The 18681-nt window shown below is 28.4% G+C and overlaps 2 protein-coding genes across 2 annotated transcripts; one reads left to right on the top strand and one right to left on the bottom strand.

Annotated features, from left to right (window-relative positions):
• The first annotated feature begins 54 nt into the window (after positions 1-54).
• Positions 55-10355, top strand: LOC107436677 (STING ER exit protein). The gene is made up of 7 exons (XM_016048459.4): positions 55-299; positions 1602-1716; positions 4438-4479; positions 5758-5890; positions 7172-7261; positions 8359-8451; positions 10191-10355. Exons 1-7 carry the CDS (start codon positions 179-181, stop codon positions 10248-10250), a joined length of 654 nt encoding a protein of 217 aa, XP_015903945.1. The 5' UTR covers positions 55-178; the 3' UTR covers positions 10251-10355.
• A 1969-nt stretch (positions 10356-12324) lies between these two features.
• Positions 12325-18111, bottom strand: mRpL17 (mitochondrial ribosomal protein L17). The gene is made up of 4 exons (XM_016048458.5): positions 17774-18111; positions 15292-15363; positions 13098-13257; positions 12325-12556 (listed from the first exon to the last, which is right to left on the bottom strand). The coding sequence occupies exons 1-4, from the start codon at positions 17969-17971 to the stop codon at positions 12423-12425; spliced, it is 564 nt and encodes a 187-aa protein (XP_015903944.1). The 5' UTR covers positions 17972-18111; the 3' UTR covers positions 12325-12422.
• Between the last annotated feature and the right edge of the window lie 570 nt (positions 18112-18681).

The following is an 18681-nucleotide window of genomic DNA, read 5'->3' as shown; positions in this document are numbered from 1 at the left end:
TTCTGGTTTGATATTTTAAAAAATAATTCAGAATAACTGATGTAGTAGATAGCTAGATTAACAGATATAAGCACTCGGAAGTGACGTTGTTTAATAAACAAACTTGCTTATATTTCTATTGCACTGTACGAAAATTCCTTAAAATTGAAGTACATTCCTCATTATTTAACTAACAAATATGCCTAAAGTTGTGTCTAGAAGTATTGTATGTTCAGATACAAAAGATCAAGAAGAATATAATGAAGACAAACCTCTAAATGTGTATTACTGCTTATGTGGTAACATAGCGTTAATTTTAGGTAAGTTTAAATTTAGAGGCATTAGTTATGTTTTGTCAATATTAAATCAATTGTTGGGCTAAAAATGAGGGATGTTTATATGAACGCCAAGGTGCCAAAACGTTTTTATACTTGTAAAGATTAAAAAATAAAAAAAACATATAGAGGTTTGCGCAAAGGTTGCGACGAGTTATACCCTTCGAGTTATCGGAGATCTTTCCATATCGTGATCTGTCGCCCCAACTACAATGTGCCATATAGATCTTAGACTGAAATACCAAAAATACATGTAGATGTGGCTACGAGTTATACATTTCGAGTTGGTCCCTTTCTGTGATGTTTTTTTTTTATAGTTTCTCGCTGGTCGCTGCCTGGAAATTGCCAAGACGTGGCGATCATTCTGCCGCAGATCACGACACGGAAATCTCCCGGAGTTGTCCATATGGAAATGTTATCTTCCTTCCTCGGCGACTCTTCGCCAACTTGCCGTAGTTATGATAATATCCCCCATATGGAAATCTCTAAAAAGGATTTCTCATATCAAATTTTAATGATGTTATTATAATATTTCGAGTTCCATTGGTACATCTTGAAAATAACAATGTGTAACATGCATCAATATGTGTTATTAGTAGCTAATTTTTTCATACTTATGTTGAATTTTCCAGGAAATTTTTTTTCTTTCAAAATTTTATTCTTTTTTTAATTATTTTTTATGTTCTAAATTCTGTCTGTCAAATTAGGCAGCATAAGATGACTTAAACAAGAGAAAACAACATATCATATTTTGTTCGTCCTAACCAAAATACTAAGTAATCATTTCTCGGAGCTTGTACTCATAAATCAGCAAATACACGGAAAAGTAAACATCCGCTTTGAAGGCGGGAATAGACCAGTTAATTAGCGCTGTCAGAGGTGATAACCAAAAGATGTACACTACCCATTTTTCTGCAAAGGATCCATTCCTAATCTTTACACTCCTATTTCAGGCCCTATTTGAGACTTTATTCACACTTTTTGTTTCTTTTGGCTGCTTGCCAGTTTTCCATATTATATGTGGGCTATCAGTATTTTTTCTAAATAATAATATGTAAGTAAATAATAACTGGACTAAATGTAGCTATAAATTTGAATTTTTAAGTTTTGACCTCTTAAGTTTTTTTTTACTCTGTATTTTTTCACTTCTTTTTTACCTATAGGTTTGTCACCAAAACTCCCCCCCCCCCCCAAAAAAAAATGTCTGGTAGGCTTGAAAAATCAGGTAGAACTTGAAAATACATTTTTGCAAGTATTTCAAATGTATTACTTTTCTCCATTTTTCAGATTGTGCTATAGAAAGATTACCTGTACGGCCAAGAGATGGTGCTCGAGTCATTGATGGAGACAAGCATGCTCACAAATTAACATGTGAAACAAGTGAAACTATTTACCTTAAAAGGTAAAAATCTTTTATTATAAATAATTGATTTTTATTTCTAAAGTTGAGTTTTCAAAATAATTAATTGAAAAATTGAGTGTTTAGACTATTTTGGAGAAAATTTTCAGAATTTCCATTGTTAAAAAAATATATCTTTATAAAGTGCACAAGATATAATAGTTCTTTAAAAGATGAAATATTTTCCATAAGTTATCATTTTTAATCAAATAATGTGTGGGGAAATTTTAATTTGTCTCATGCAAAAGATTTTCACTTCATTTGCTGATTTAAATTTTTTTTACATTTATATTTTTACGGCCACACCCGCGGAACAATCTTTAATAAATCTGTCCAAATTTTTGCATTCGCTGATGACATTGATGTTGTCGCACGAACTCCTGAGGCACTAAAAGAGGCTTTTACGTCACTTGAGGCCGCAGCCTGCAGAATGCATCTTGTAATCAACCAGGTCAAAACTAAGTATATGACCTGTACCAAATATACCAGCCCTTGTCTTGTAATTGGGGATTATAAATTTGAAAACGTGAACAATTTTAAATGCTTGGGATCTGAAATCAATAGTCTTAACGACATCCTGCCTGAGATCCGTAGTAGAGTCACAGCAGCTAATCGATGTTTTTTCGGTCTTAAAAAGTATCTGAAATCTAACTTCATCAGCAGAAAAACAAAGATTCTGATTTACAAAAGTTTGATAAGACCCATTCTTTTTTACTCTGCTGAGACTTGAACAATGACAGAAAAAGTAAAGCACACTATTTCTGTGTTTGAAAGAAAAGTTTTAAGAAGCATATTTGGTGGCCTTAAATGTAACAATATCTGGAGAAGAAGAACTAACTCCGAACTTTACATACTATTTAAAGAACCTGACGTAGTCAAATATATTGCAATTCAGAGAATCAAATGGGCGGGACACCTATCAAGAATGGATAATAACCGCATTACAAAAAAGATCTTCTCTGCCAGACCATTAGGCACTCGCAAAAGAGGAAGACCTAGACTTAGATAGCTCGACTGCCTCGAAAGTGATTTAAATATTCTAAAAGTCACAAATTGGATGTCTCTGGCTAAGTGTAGAAGAGCCTGGAGTTCAACTCTGTGGAAGGCAGGGGCCCATCCTGGGCTGTCAGCAGGGCCCGACTTAGAGTAAGTGGGGCCCGGAGCAAAAACTTCTTTGGGGGGGCCCCCTCTGCTTCACTATTTCAGTAATGAAGGTATTTAATATGGAGGAAATTAAAGATATTTAGTTTTGAGGTATTTAAATTTTTCACCTCATTATAGATAAGAAAGTTGACTAGAACCTAAAATAGCTATGAAGTCCCTCCCCTCCAGTGGTTAGAAAAAATATCGTTCTATCCATTTGATTGATTTTCTGATAATTCTATGTCCATCATGCCAAATGCAGTTTTCTGATTGTTGACTTTGTCATCTAGCAGCGAAAAATTCATATCCTTGCTGACATTAGGGCTAAATTTACGCAATTACGATGGCTCAATAAAGTCAATCGGAAGCCTGTATTTTTGTAAACATATCGCATTGTGCCAGGTGGAAAAATACAGGCTTTTGATTGGCCAAATTTGTCAATCTTAATTGCGAAATTTTAGCTGATATTCCGTCTTAGAAAGTCATGGATTTACTAAATATAGATTGTGTTCATGCAATAGATTAATGAAGAAGCTAACATAAAACTGACGGATTTTACACTGTACTGATATTTTGCTTTAAAAAAGTTCCTTAAAGAATGTAACGCAAAATAATCGATTTGGGGGCCCCCTCTAATGTGTGGGACCGGGGCAACTGCCCCGTATGCCCCTGCCTTAGTCAGGCTCTGGCTGTCAGGCCAATGAAGAAGAGGAAGAATTTTATGGCCAGAATGATTGTTTGCCTCACCAATAACTCTAATGTTCTGCCATATTTGAAATATAATTTTTAAAACTATGAAGTTTTTGTAATTCTGTTGCATGTATCTTAGATACTTTTCTCTCTCGGTAAACTGCTTCCCAGCCTTTTAAAGCGGATTGTTATTTTATTTAATTTTTCCTTCTTCAGTATATAAAATAATAATTAAATTCACCATTAATTTTATGGTTTATATTAAATTTTTAAGGATGCTGGTGGAAAATTACAGAATAAACACTAATATTTTCTAATAATTTATGGTGCATCAAAAGATATTTTGTAAATTACAATAACGTCACATATATTGTTTTTATTATTGAATTTTAAACTTTTCAAATTGTTAAATCTATCTTTCTTCATTATAGAAAACATTAACTATTGCAAAGTTTGCATTTTTTTCTTTCTTCAAATAAATAAGTTAGGCAAATGAAGATTAAACTGTGATAATTGGTTCTGACTGTCCACTGAAATTGTTTTTTGAAATTTTTTTTTTTTTTTTTTGACTATTTCCATTTTATTCCCCATTTTAATTTCAAACCAAAATCATCTCATCATTATTTATATATTCATTAAAAAAATTTTTAAAAAATTAATTCTGAAAAAATTTACCATTTTATTTATTTTTTATTGTTTAAAATTGGCAAAATATTGCAGAAAGAATAGTAATTGTGATTTAACCTATGAATTTAATAAAGAGTCAAAATTTTTTAAATGTTATTTAAATATTTCGGCAAATTACATGTTTTTCCTATATTTTAGGAACTACTTTAACAATATCTTTATTAGTAATTTGTATTATTTTCTTTAATAAATTCTGTATTTTAGGGAGGAAGGTGTTGAAAAACAGTATCGAAAAAAATGCAAGAAGTAAGTAGCTTTTAAAAAATATTATTTTGCACACTTTATTTTAAACATTGAAATGTAGAAATTTATTTCTTAGTATAAAATAACATGTAGTACTTGAGACTAACCTATGAAAAAAAAAAAAAATCTGAATAGTTTAAGATCTTTAACAAAGCCCGGGTTTAGTTCATATTGCCAACGCCTATTATGATAATTTCACTGACAGCTCATATCATTTTACTATATAATCATTTTACAAAGGCCATTGGTTGAATTTTGATTTATATATTCTGACAAACTTTTTTTATTAAGTTTTTTTTGTTATTATTGTTTGGAAAGTTTTTAAAATTATTTGACATTTAAAGTGTATTATTTTGCAGTAATTATAAGTATATTGCTAAATAACCTACTTACTCAAAAGGTTGATTATTGCTGTGACCTGAGGAATCATTTAAAAAATATCAAAATGTTTAATTACAGTATCACTTGAAATTTTTTTATTATTTAATAAATATATTCTTATTGAAAAGAATTGTTTTGGTAAATAATTTGGATTATGTGATGCCATGTAAAAATCCCTGGCTACAGTCCTACAAATAAAGTTTTATAGTCCTGTTTAGAATTTCTTCTTCTTTGTCTGCGCAACAGCCCCTTGCACGCCTTGGCTGCCACAATAGCCCCTTGCAGGCCTTGGCTACCGCAACAGCTGACAAATGTCAGTGCCTCCTATCCATGGCAACTTCCTTTCAATTTCTAATCTTTGGGGTTTTCATTGCATTTTCGATGTCGTTGAGCCATCTAGTAGGAGGCCTGCCTCTGGGATATGATCCCTTGGGGGTTCTTAAAGGTGAATATTCTTTTCCATAGGTGGCCCAGCCATCTCAGCCTATTACTGCGGATTATTTATGAAATTTGGGGCTGCTTATTGAGTCAGTAGAGCTCCAAGTTATATTTGGTTTGTTTATAATTTACTATTTCTTTTTTTTACTTTTTATTTTTACGATATTTTTTTAAAATGTAACCATTACAATCCTGCTTTTACAAATCTCCGGTTGGGAAACAGCTGTTTAAATTATCATACATAAGGCAATGAACAACAAAACTTTATGCTAATATTGGCCTTTACCTATATTGGTTATGTTATTCGAAATTTGGTTTTAGTTAATATTCTATGTATTAATTTCCTCTTTATTTGTTACTGGGACTGAAATTATTTATAATTTATAACTGATATAAATTGTTAACTATAACATATTTTAAATGTACTCACTTTATTAACAATCATAATTACACATTATGTAGGTGTGGAATTATTCTGTTCTACCAGCATCAGCCAGATAGCAAAGTTACATTTATATTTAAAGGCGCTGTATGTAAAGTCAGAGATGGGCACTCACAAACTAGTGTTTATCCTCTTATTCCTGAACCTAAAAAAGTAAGTTTGTATTTTTATATATACTGTTCTTGATTTATTAAATTTTATTGACTTTATAGATTTTGATTAATCTTTTGATGTCTTGCATATTATCCTTAAATACACTGTAACCAAATTTCAAGATTTTTAACGGAGGAAACTATATTATACTCCTTGTAATTAAAAATGACGCATAGCAAACTAGTGTATAATAATAACATACTACTGTGAAAAAAAACAGTAAGATTGAAAAGTATTTACAAAGACTATAAAAGATTTGCTTTTTTGCTTGTCATGTACAAGATGAATATAATGAGACATTTAAGCTTTTAAAGTAAATTCAAGCTTGTTTATTGCAAGTCTTGATTTAACTTTTAATTATATGTTTGGTTTTTATTTTGATATTAATAAACTTACATAAAACTATATTTATACGAGTGCAACTTGCATTTTATGGGGAAGTTTTTATAATCATTCTGAAAATTATCTTTCATTCAAGAACATTTGAAAGTTCATGAGTACGTTTCCATTTGCTCATGAGTCTACTTTTATTTTTCTGCTCAAATGTTTGTAAAGCATGTTTAATATTGCAATGGCTTACTTTTTTTTCATTCACATCTTTGACAACAAAGTTCTCTACAGAAAGTTTTATGACTAATGGATAACATTGTGAATATTTTGAACATATTATTGACATTAACTGATAATATGATTTAGTTTCCATTACAATTTTAACTATAATGAAAAATAAAGAGTAGGTTTAAAATGATTTTAATCATTAAAAATATGATTACAAATATTTGACAAAGTGTGAAAATTAGGACATAGATGAGGTTTTAACAGAATGGCTTTGTGTTCAAGGTAAAGTTGCTTTCAGCTATCAATTCATAATCAATAATGTATTTGGCACAATGAATGTTAAATCATTATCAAAGGTTCCCTTCTGTGTAAATAGAAAAACAATAAAACACATTTTTAAATATTTTCTTTGGTGCATTAGTTTTTATAATTTTGGTTAATTCTGGTTTAAGGGGCACTTCAATTTTACCAGGAAATGGTCTTAAGTTATTTTATAAATGCGGTTGATTGTATAAGTATGATTAATATTATAAATCTTAACATATGTTTAATGAAATAATTAGTACATTTAATTAGATATTAAAACCATATATTCATTTAGAGAACCTGTTGATATTTTTGAATGCATGTATATAAATGTTGCTTGCATGCATGTTGGTAATTGAAAACTTTCGAGTTAATTATCTTATTAAATTATTTGTTTTTTGTTTTTTTAAATTTTAGATCATGGTTACAAAACATACAAAGAATATGGGTAAATTCAGCTCTGTAACTGTTTCTACAATTGATGAAGAAGAGGAAGAAATTGAAGCAGTAAGTATACTTTTCAAAAATGATTCCTAGCTTTCCAGAATTAATTTAAATAACTGTAAGTAGGACTTTTTTTAAAAATATTTATCAAAGTAAACAGCTATGATTGATTTAGTATTGAAAAGATAGTATAAATATTAAAACTCCCTCAATATTTAGATGCAAATCAGTAATCTACATAAAAAGTATCTTGTTATTTTTCTCTTTTTTTTCTTCTTAATTGTAATGTATTGAAAATAAAACTATTTTTTTTAAATTTGCATTCATGTTTCTCAAGTTGAATGTGCCATTTTTTTTAAGTTTTAATTTTTAAGAAATATGACTTGTAAAAAATAAATTTAATGTACTAAAAAACTTAACCATTTTCTATTATAGATTTAAATGCAGTGATGTACAGTTTTTTGTTCTCAGAGCCTCTTAAGCTTGCCCGCCAAATATTAAGAGACAATATGAAAGAAAAAAATAAAATAAAAAAGCATAACATAAGACATAAACTAAATAATATTTAAATAAAAAGTGAAGCTCAGTAATTGGCAAAGAAAATTGAAAGCAAACAAATTATTAATTTTCAGACTTCTATCTTTAATGTATTGATATTTATTTCTATGTACTAATATAACTTTAAAATATATTTCTAACTTCTATCTTATATATAATTATAAAAATACTGCAATAAGTTACCTAATTTATTTGAATTTACTTACCATTACATTAAAAAATTTTATTTTATTATATATGCTCAAGTAAAAAAAAAAATCTGTGCATATGTGAATCATGCCTACATTATTGCTATTGATTAATTATGTAAATAAAATAAATGTATTTTAAATAATTTTATTTATACAAAAATAATAAATACATGGTGAGAGTACTATATTAGTACTGTAATTTTTGAAGGTGAGAAAAATAACTTCATTCAATAAATGAAAATAGCACTCTGTTAATATTTCCCTATAGTAATTATAATATATCCACAAATGTAATGTAATTAATATACTTCTTACATATATAATAATTAAATATAAGTGATTAACGAGGTTAGAAAACAGTTTAGAAAATATGTATCTTAAAAATTATTGATGATAATAATTGTTTTTCAGAGAGAGGTTGCTGATTCATATGCCAATAATGCAAGAATAATAGAGAAACAGTTGGAAAGAAAAGGAATGTATAAAAGGAAATCTTTGGAACAGGTAATTTAAAATTTACAAATTATATTTTTGTAATGAGTTTTTAAAATTATCTATGATTTTTTATACATGTTGTGTGTGCATAAGTTCTTATTGTATAAAGCAAAGCACCTTTATGACAATCGTTATATGGTGCAGATACTTACATTACAGTAGAGCAACAGTTATCAGGGAATGACTGATTTTTTTAAAAAAAAGTGTAATAAAAAACTTTTATGAAGAAAGTATATACTATTTTTTTCGTTACCAATAGCTGTTTCAATAATTTAGACATAGAACAAAGATTTATGTTGTGTGTCATACTTATGAATGAATACATTTTGTAATTAATTTTCATATTTCCACTTGTACTTTTTGAGTTATTTATTTATTTTTTGGATTATCAGTTATTTTTGTTATCTGTGTGGCCCCTTGTCACCCGATTCCACAGATAATCTAAGCTCTACTGTGTATACATTACTGATGATACTCATAACGTCTAAAAAATGTTATCGGAGAAGTGTATGCAAAAATCAACTGCTGACTGAAAATAAATAATTTTTAACACTTTCATAACTGCCAACTCAACTATATTTTCCAGTATATTATTTCCAGATTGTAATTTTCTACTGGTTTAATAAATATACTTATTCCTTCTGTAATAAATATACTTATATTCTGCTTAATAAATATACTTTACTTATTCCTCATTTCTAATGAGAGTCACAAAAAGAAGTTTCAAAATCGTTTATATTATATGAAACAGATTGTTAGTACAACCATTAGTGTAAAGATTTAGTTATATAGTTAATATAGATTGCTACACGAGTTAAGATGTAAATATTTTAATGAATCTTCAAACACATAATTTACTTATCCATCTAGTTGTTGTTAACAACCAGCTAATTATTTTAAGCTTAGGTTTGATACCATTCATAAAATCGAAGTTAAAAAATTTATTGTATTGTAAAAAGATAAAAAATTATTATTGTCAAAGTTTTGTAGTTGGAAGTTTAAATATTGGAGTTTAATGTACTTAAATGTCTTGAAAAAGAGTGAAAAATAAGCATATTTTTAGTATTTAAAATTACTTGAGCTAATTTACTTCGTTAACTTTTACAAAGGTATATAACACGGGTATATACATTTTATAACTTACATTGACTTGCATATTGATTTCTAGCATGTCCTCTATTGATATTTTATTTATTTATTTTATTTAATCTACTTTTATTTCTTTTGAAATTAAAGAAATAAACTTTTGGAAACAATGCTGTTCCCATGAAACACTTAGTGAAACAATGAAAACAAATTTACAATGCATGTGAACAATTTTAACTCATCAATTTCTAAATTTCCTATATTATGATTCTTCTGTTAAATAATAATTTGACTGTAAATAAAAAACACAACCAAGAAAATCCTTTATTTAAAAAAAAATCTTAAAAATGAAGAAAGGTAAATTTTAAATTCAACACTATATTGAAAAGAACAAATTCAATTTGGTCATTTTAACAGAGGAAAGGAATTCATTAATTGAATTAGAAACAGGACTTATTTCCATTGTTATAATCGAGAATAAATCATGTCAAAGAGTTGATTACATCTATTTACTTAAATGAGAAATTCAGTTGTGTGACTAAAAGAGAATGTATTTAAAAAAAAAGTATAAAAGTAATTATTGCTATAGTACACTGTTTAAATTTATTTAAACAAAAAAAAGTGTTATCAGTTTTATATGCATATATTTTAATTTATTTTAGGGTATATATATTGAACCAGAACTGAAGAAGAAACCAAGAGGAACACTGATTGATAAATAACATATCTTTTCATTTAAACTATGATACTTGATCATTATATTTGTACATAAATTATTCACCTGTAGTTTACTTTTGTAAATATTAAATTTGTTTTTTAAGATATAAGTGATGTTTTTGATTTTGTGGAACATGTACATACTTTAAAACATTAAACATAATTTTAAATTAATGCAGTACAGAACCCGTTATCCGGAAATCAAAAAACTGGAACGAAATTCGATAAATTTCCCGCCATTTTTAAAAAAAATGTTTTTTTTCCTCATAAGATTTTAGGATTTTTCTTTCTATTTTGAAAGATGTTTACCTTACCATCATTTTGGAAATAATCATTAGTGTATTACTTCATCGTTTTTTCTTCTTTTTAAGATTATTTCCAAATATTTTTATTATTTTTTTTTAGTTGGGTTTAAGGATAAAAAAAACAGCTTTTTGTAGCGCTTAAGAAAAAAGGAAAAAATCAGTTTTCCGGAATGGCGATGGTCTCGATCGTTCCGGATAATCGGTTCCCTACTGTATTAAACATAATCAAAATCCCAAAGGCTATATTTATGAAATATTACTAACTGTATAATATGATGCAAAGAGAGATTGGGGCTGAAAAAACTTTTTAATCTGAATTTGATTACTACCCCCTTTTTTTGTAGTGATTATGTAAAAATCTGAATGATTCTGTAGGTTTTGGATTCATGATAATATGATGGACTTGACTGTTACTTCTTTATTGCTCAATTACATCTGAGCTAATATTTGAAAAACGTGAGCTATAAATGTTTTTTTAAAAAATACTTTTCGAAAATAATTAAATTTTCATGGAACAATCTAATTTTTTTTCTTCCTCTAACAGCTTCAATAAAATAATATTTAGAAAGTTGTTTGATTAAATGCAAGTTTTACATTAGTTTTTTCACATTAAACTGAACAATTTTAAAATTTTTTACTTGTTTTACCTAAAATCTCACTAAGGTTCACAAATGAGTTTGATTATCCACAGCTTTTTGTGACAAGATTTAAAAAGTGAAATATTATTGAACGGCTTGAAGTTCCTTCTTGCCATCACATGAACAAATTTTAAAAAATTATATAAGTAGAAAGTTTATGTGTAGTACTATTCAATTTTATAGTTATTAATTTATATTTACTAAAAAAGGGGGGAAATGAAGAGAAAAAACATTTTACAACAATCAAAGTTGAAAATTAACCTCATGCCAGTGATTTCTTAAAAATATTCTGAATTACTCTTGTAATTTTTTTTAAACAATTTACAACTCTTTCTATTTATTCATTTACTAATTATAAGTTGATACTTTTCTCAGTGCCAATACGAAAAAGTATGTTTATTTAGGGAAAATACATTAATATGTCTGATTTCAAAACTTAAAATATTGTCACCACTAATTAATTAGAATATTTAAGGTTATCTTTGAATCTTTTAGATTGAGCAAGTGGAAATCTAATCCTTAGATCAAAAGTTATTCGGGATGTTCATTTTTTTTTGTGTACTCTGTACATAAGTTCTGCACAACCCAGTTATCACAAAACTACTTCCATTCTCTGGAGAACTTGCACAAAACCTATATATACAAGCAGAATACTAGAGTGCAAAATCTCTCTTTATTAGGTATGATTTCTGATGTTTGAGTCCTTTTTTATGCTGTCATAATCCACCAATGGGATGTTATGTGATTTTCCATAGATGCAGAATCTCTCCTGAGAGTAAGTAACCGCTGTGCTAAATCACTTCAACCTAGAGGGAAAATTGTAAGATCTCGAAATTTGAAATGGGATTGAATTAAACACTGTGAAAAGCAAGTGTAGGTATACTGTTGTAAATTCAATGTAAAAAGATCTTATATTACAAACATTGATAATTGAACAATATTAAAAATCCTTCATTCATTAAACCTTAAGAAATAATTTAACGCCGACCGGCTTGTGTAGGGGGCAGGGAACTGTCCTTGCATCAGAAAGGTCCTGGGTTCGAATCTCGGTCAAGGTATGGATGTTTCTTTCTCTCTCTGTGAAAGTAATCTCTCTTGATAAACGTAAGTTTTATGAATTGTACAATTGAAACAAGTATTTTCAACTAAATTTATTAACAATATAAAGAAAAAAACATTTCAAGTCACAAACAATATCTATTGGAAATAAATCATGAATAAAGTTTAACTGCTGTTATTGCTTTTTTTCTTTATTTCCTGATTCTAGTTTCATTTTTCTAAATTCTTTACTAGCTTCCTTTAGCAAAATATTAGTTAAAGATGCTCCTGTTGGTTTAGGTTTTTGAGGCACTGGAGGGTATGGATTGTCTGAAAGTAAAAGATGTTTTTAATTACAAATTAAATTACAAGTTGATAAAAATAAAAATAAATAAAGTTAGTTCAATTTATACAGAGGGTATGAAATAAAAGTTATTTTAATTGATAAAATGTTTAATTTAAAAAGATATTTAACCTGGAAAATAAGATATTTTTTTTTACAAATAAAATTTCAAGTTGGGAGAAAGACAGCCCTGTGTAAAATAAACTAATAAAAATTAACTGCAATTAAATCAAAGATAACAAATACAAAAACTGAAATGTTACATCAAAATTTAGGAAATTTAAAAAACCTGTTTCGCTAGACTTGTTGCAAAGTAAATTTTTAAAATTAAATTATTTCTTTACTTCACATTTATATGATCTACAAATGTAAAAGTTTAAACAATAGTATTTTTGATTTTATATTTAATTACATATGTGTGTTTAATTATAATTATTGAAATGTTAAGCAAAGTTCCTACTACTAGAAGTTACTTCTAATACTAGTTCTTACTACCATTAGAAGTTTTGAAAATAAGCATTTGCTCACCTTTCAATTCTAATATGCACAGAGGTAGAAAGCGAGCAGCTTTCTTTTCATAAGCTAAGTGACACTTGTCTGGAAGAAGGTGTTTTGCGGTGCAAGGACCTTGACAGTTTTGATAACGAGGAGCTAAAACTTTGAACAATTTGTGAACCATTTGTTTGTCCTAAAAATATTTTTTTCATTAGAAATGTAAGACAACTTTGCATATGTGTTATCTGTATAAGAAAATTAGTTTATCACCCTATTATATCCAAACTACAAGTTAAGAGCTAAGCAACACTTTGTTGAATGTGAGTAAAGAAACTTTAGATTTTGCACATTGGTATTAAAAAATAACAATTATGCTAAATCTTTATTTCGTGTATGCAAATTTCCAACTTCCAAAATCTATAAACCTCTGTTCAGTGATATGGTAGCACTCATGACATTTAATTATGACAAAAGATAGATTATCTGAGTTTATTTGTAAAATGTTTGTTGCAACTTCATTGTTTAAAGAAAGCTCTTTTATAACTATTCAAAACATTTTTGTAAAGGAAAATAAACTTATAGCAGGGTCATAGATATTTTGTAATGAGAAGGTTTAGAATATGTACGAGGTATAATATGTAATTACATTATATATTCGTTAAAGCACGATTAGCAAAAATCCTTTATTTGATTTAAATTGGAGCATTTCATTTGAATAAAATTAATTTGATTTTTTTACATTTACTAATTGAATCATTTAATTAAATGACTTAATAATACTTATATATGAAAAACAATATTATAGCTAAAATAATTAATATTTCTTTTTTAAATAGTTATAACTATTTTTCAATACTTACAACCAATCACTAAATTATAAAATCATAGCTAGTAATTTTTGTTCAATATCACATTCCTATTTATTTTAATATCAGGGAGGCAATTTGACAATTAGAAATCCAACAGGGTTGCAAAAAACCCAGGTTTTTCCAGAAAAAGCCAACCTGGGTGGATTTTTCATGTTTTATTGGGGTTTTTTTTCAGAGAGGGCAGGAATATGTAAATAATCCCTGCCCTTATTTTAAAAAAAGCTTATTTTAGTATTATTAATTAAGTTTAATTTTATGAATTGACTTAAAAAATTAAAGTGTAATAATTAGTTAATACAATAAATTGGTGCATAAGTCTGAAAAAGGTTTCTTCTGACATCACGATACAAAATGTTATACGTACTCACATACATCACATATTTGAAACTTATTTTTACACAGGATTACTTTTTATTTATATTTTAATCTTAAAAAATATTTAAGGAAATTTTTTTATTTGCATAGAAAGCAAATCAATAACTCTCCAGTCTCCAAACGCAGTTAGTTTTCTTACCATAGGTTAATTTTTTTATGCTAACCTACTCATATATTTCAATAGAATAGCTTTTTAATATAACAGAGGATAAAAGGGAAAACTATTTTAGAAAAACCCACCTTAAAGTGGGTTTTACTGGGTTTTTCTAAGATTGATTTCTTTTTTATCCTCTGTTATATTAAAGAGCTATTCTATTGAAGTACATATGTAGTCTGGCCTAAAAAAAAAAAATACTTATAGTGAAAAAACTAATTGTGTTGGAGACTGGAGAGTCACCTTGCTGGCTAGATTTGACTGTATGGCCATTGATTTGCTTTCTATACAAATAAAAAAATTTCCTTAAATATTTTTTAAGATTAAAATACTATAAATAAAAAGTAATCCTGTGTAAAAATAAGTTTCAAATGTGTGATGTATGTGAGTATGTATAACATTTTGTATCGTGATATCAGAAGAAACTTTTGCATCAATTTATTTGTATTAATTACCTATGTGTTAAGTCAATTTATAAAATTAAACTTAACTATAAATATTAAAATAAGCTTTTTAAAATAAGTTACTTATCCCTGTCCTCTCTTTTGAAAAAACCCCCATTAAAACATGAAAAGCCCAATAAAACCCACACGGGTAGGGTTTTTCTAGAAAACCCGGGTTTTTTCGAACCCTGAAATCCAATGAAGAGAAAATTAGTCTAGGTCCGAAAACAGTACTGAAAAAAAATCAATTTTTTAAATTTATAGGACGGTGGATTAAAATTATGCCAAACTTATTACATATAAGTATAAAAAAATGACATGTTAAAATAAGCACATTTTTAATATTACAAAATTCTAATATTACAAAAAAGAAAAAAGACTCTTACCTCAAGCCAAAAATTTGCCATTTCCATTGTAGGACCATGCTTGTCACCATTTCTCACAGCTTCAGTTATTAGCTACAGAAACAAAGATTTTATTAATCTTGTGGATTGGTACTTTTGTGAAGAAAAAAAAAACTAATTTAGACTCAACGCAGATTAATTTTAACTCAACTGTCAGACTTCTGAGAATCAGGAATTACAAAAAGGAAGCAACCATTTTTGTGAAATAATTTCATTATCTATAAATCATCATGTGCATTTCACGAATTTACACAACACTTTTTTCTCAGAATATAAATATATTGTTTTGAAAATCCAGGACTGAGGACGTTTATATAAGATTTCAGACAAAAACAAAACATTAGAGACAATATTATGAGTAAGGAAAACTGATGAAAAAATAATTGATTTTTCAATGATTACATAAGTTGTCTATGTCAAAATTTCATAAGTTAAAATTTCTTTATTTTTCAAGTGTTCAATGTGTGTAGAATTTTACTTTGAACATCAAACAGAGTAAAATAATTAGAATTTAAAGTTGTTTTTTCATATAGGCAAAAATATCAACAATACAAAAAAAATTCAAAATGCATTATAATGAAGTTCAAACCTTTTATAAAAAATGGATAAAATTCATCAAATGTATAAATTCATCATAATGGATAATTTATCATCATAATCTATATCATATATAAAGAACCTGATGTCATTAAATTAATCAAAATTCAAAGGATTAAATGGGCAGGCCACATTATAAGAATGGAGGATAGCAGGACAACCAAAAAAGTTTTCAGTGCCAGGCCAACAGGTACAAGAAAAAGAGGACGGCCAAACCTAAGATTTTTAGACTGCCTTGAAAAGGACCTACAAGTTTTAAAGATAATAAACTGGAAAACCTTGGCTAAGGGAAGAATGTCTTGGCATAGGCTTGTTCAGAAGGCCAAGGCCCATCCTGGGCTGTCGTGCCAATGATAAGAAGAATCTAGTATATCATAATGGATAATTTATCAGGCCAGGGGTAAAAATGTGATTCAGTGTTCACTCAAATGAAATACAATACCTCATCCCTCTGAAAGCTATAAATTTCTGTGTAATCTGGTTTTAATATACATGAATGCTGCAAAATTTGGTGCAGATAAAATGCATATTTTATAAGCCTGTTTAGGGCAGAATATTGGGTGGGCAGGTAGGTAGGTACTTTAAGTATGTCGCACTAGAGCTGCACAATGAGCTGTTGACGACGATCTGGGAAACATCCCTGAGGATGATCTGAAGACATGCCATCACAATTTTGAACCTCTGCAGAGGAGATGGCTACCCTGCTTTGGTAGCCCAACAATCTGCGCACAAAGTCAAGCACTTTATGGTAGAATAATTTAACAAGGACTGATAACACACACCCTTGGTCCCTGCGCAGGTTGATCAAAGTGGTCACCCACCCGCTTACTGACTGCAGCCAGTGATGCTTGACTTCGATGTTCTATGATCAGTCCACTGCAAGATGGCAAAAGACTTATTTATCTATAATTCACTGTCTGGGAAAATTTATTTTTTATAAGTTGATAATTAAATTTTAATTATAAGAAGTACGGCAAGATTTCAATATCAGTCGCTTTGCAACTGTAGTTGACGCAAACAGGCACAGAGGCAAAAATATCACAGTACATTAATTTTCAGGTTTTATTAATAATATACTTATATTTGATGATTTATCTTTGATAAATAGCATTTAGATGTGCAAAATTTGAATTTTTTATTCAATCATAATCACTATAGTTAAAAGTATCAAGAAATTCTGAATAGTCCAGAAAGGGGATATTTCTGCATCGTGATCTGGCACACCAACTACAATCACCAAGGTGCCAAAAAGATTTTAAACTTGCAAAATTTAAAAAAAAAAAAACAAACAAACATGTACATGGGGTGGCTACGAGTTATACCTTTCAAGCTGGTCTATTTCTGTGATGTTTTTTTTAGTATTTAGCGAGCCGCTACCTGGAAGTTGATTTGGCGATCATTCTGCCATAGATCCCTATATGGAAATCACCCTCCCCTCTACAATCGCTAAATCTATTTTAAATTTGCAAATTGTTTTTTTCTTTCTTCCTCCTTTTTTTTTTTTTTTTTTTTTTTTTTTTTTTAGAAAAAAATAGATGTTTGCCCAGAGTTGGCTATGAGTTTTAATCTTTGATTTGGCCCCCTCTCACCAGGGACTGGCAATTATTTTGGTGCAGATCTCTGCACAGAAAAAATTCTTCTTGGATGAGACATGTGAAGAAGTTTTTAAGTTTTGACATGATAGTTCAAAAGGATCGCCATCATTTTCATAAACAATATTTAAAAAAATTTATATGGTTTAAACACAAAAAAAAAAATTCCGATTTAGTGGGATAAAATTAAACTTTTTAACTATTTAAGACTTTCTTTGATCTGTGAGAAATCTGATTTATGTAAAGTAAAAACTATTTTAGAATGCGAAACATACCCGTTCTGCATAACCTCGTACTTCATTACATTTCGGCATAAACAATTCTATTCTTTCGTACTTAAATAATGCAGAAAGCACTGTCCTGATCTTTTTTACTCTTCCGTAAGGTCCTTCATCCTGAACATTTTTTAAATTAACATGACGTTTTTTAACGCTAAATTTTATTCTAGGAAGCAACTTTGCTATCTCAGCCATTTAAACCCAGATTTATAACAATAAAAACAGTAAGATTAATGATTTACAATTCGTATATATTTTCTGAAAAAGGTCGAATATTTCAATTATAAAACGCTTTATTTCTTGTTTACAGTCTTGGAAAAACAATAAACGCTTCCGAATGTCTATTTCTGCTTCATTAAAACACTAATAAACAGTTACTGATCATTTAAAAAACTGGTCAGTTACGGAAGACTAAGCTATAGCATTTTTAAGAGCGATTGTCTTTGCATTTAATTCGCACATCTTTAATCATTATCGAGGAAAAATTAGAACCTGATTGGTTGAACATGACCATAGTGTTATTTTCTCTTTAACGCTGTCGGAGGTACGTGAATGAATACTGATAGAATAAAATGAGAGGGAGTATTGAAAATTATTGTCGTCATATATTCATTGTAACAGAATTTATTGCAGTGTTGTATGTTGTGGCTGATTATCATCATTGATCTATTTTGTTAATGTAGGCATTGTACAAATCTCTCCTTATTAGGTATGGTTTCTGCTGATGTTTGAGTCCTTTTTCATGCCTTCCTTGTGTTTTTTTTTTGTTTTTTTTTCTTTTTCTTTTTTTCTATTCTTTTTTTTTTTTTTTTTTTTTTTTTTTTTTTTTTTTTTGCACAATCTTACTAGGCTCAGCATTTTACTCTCTTTTGAAAATGAACTAAAATTATTCCTTCTTCTGGCAA

This window comes from Parasteatoda tepidariorum, chromosome 4, assembly GCF_982258835.1.
Source record: "Parasteatoda tepidariorum strain Cologne lab strain chromosome 4, Ptep-v5.0, whole genome shotgun sequence".
In the NCBI taxonomy this organism is placed as follows: domain Eukaryota; kingdom Metazoa; phylum Arthropoda; class Arachnida; order Araneae; family Theridiidae; genus Parasteatoda; species Parasteatoda tepidariorum.
The sequence above is the reverse complement of the archived record's forward strand: the minus strand, read 5'-3'. Positions and strand labels throughout refer to the sequence as shown.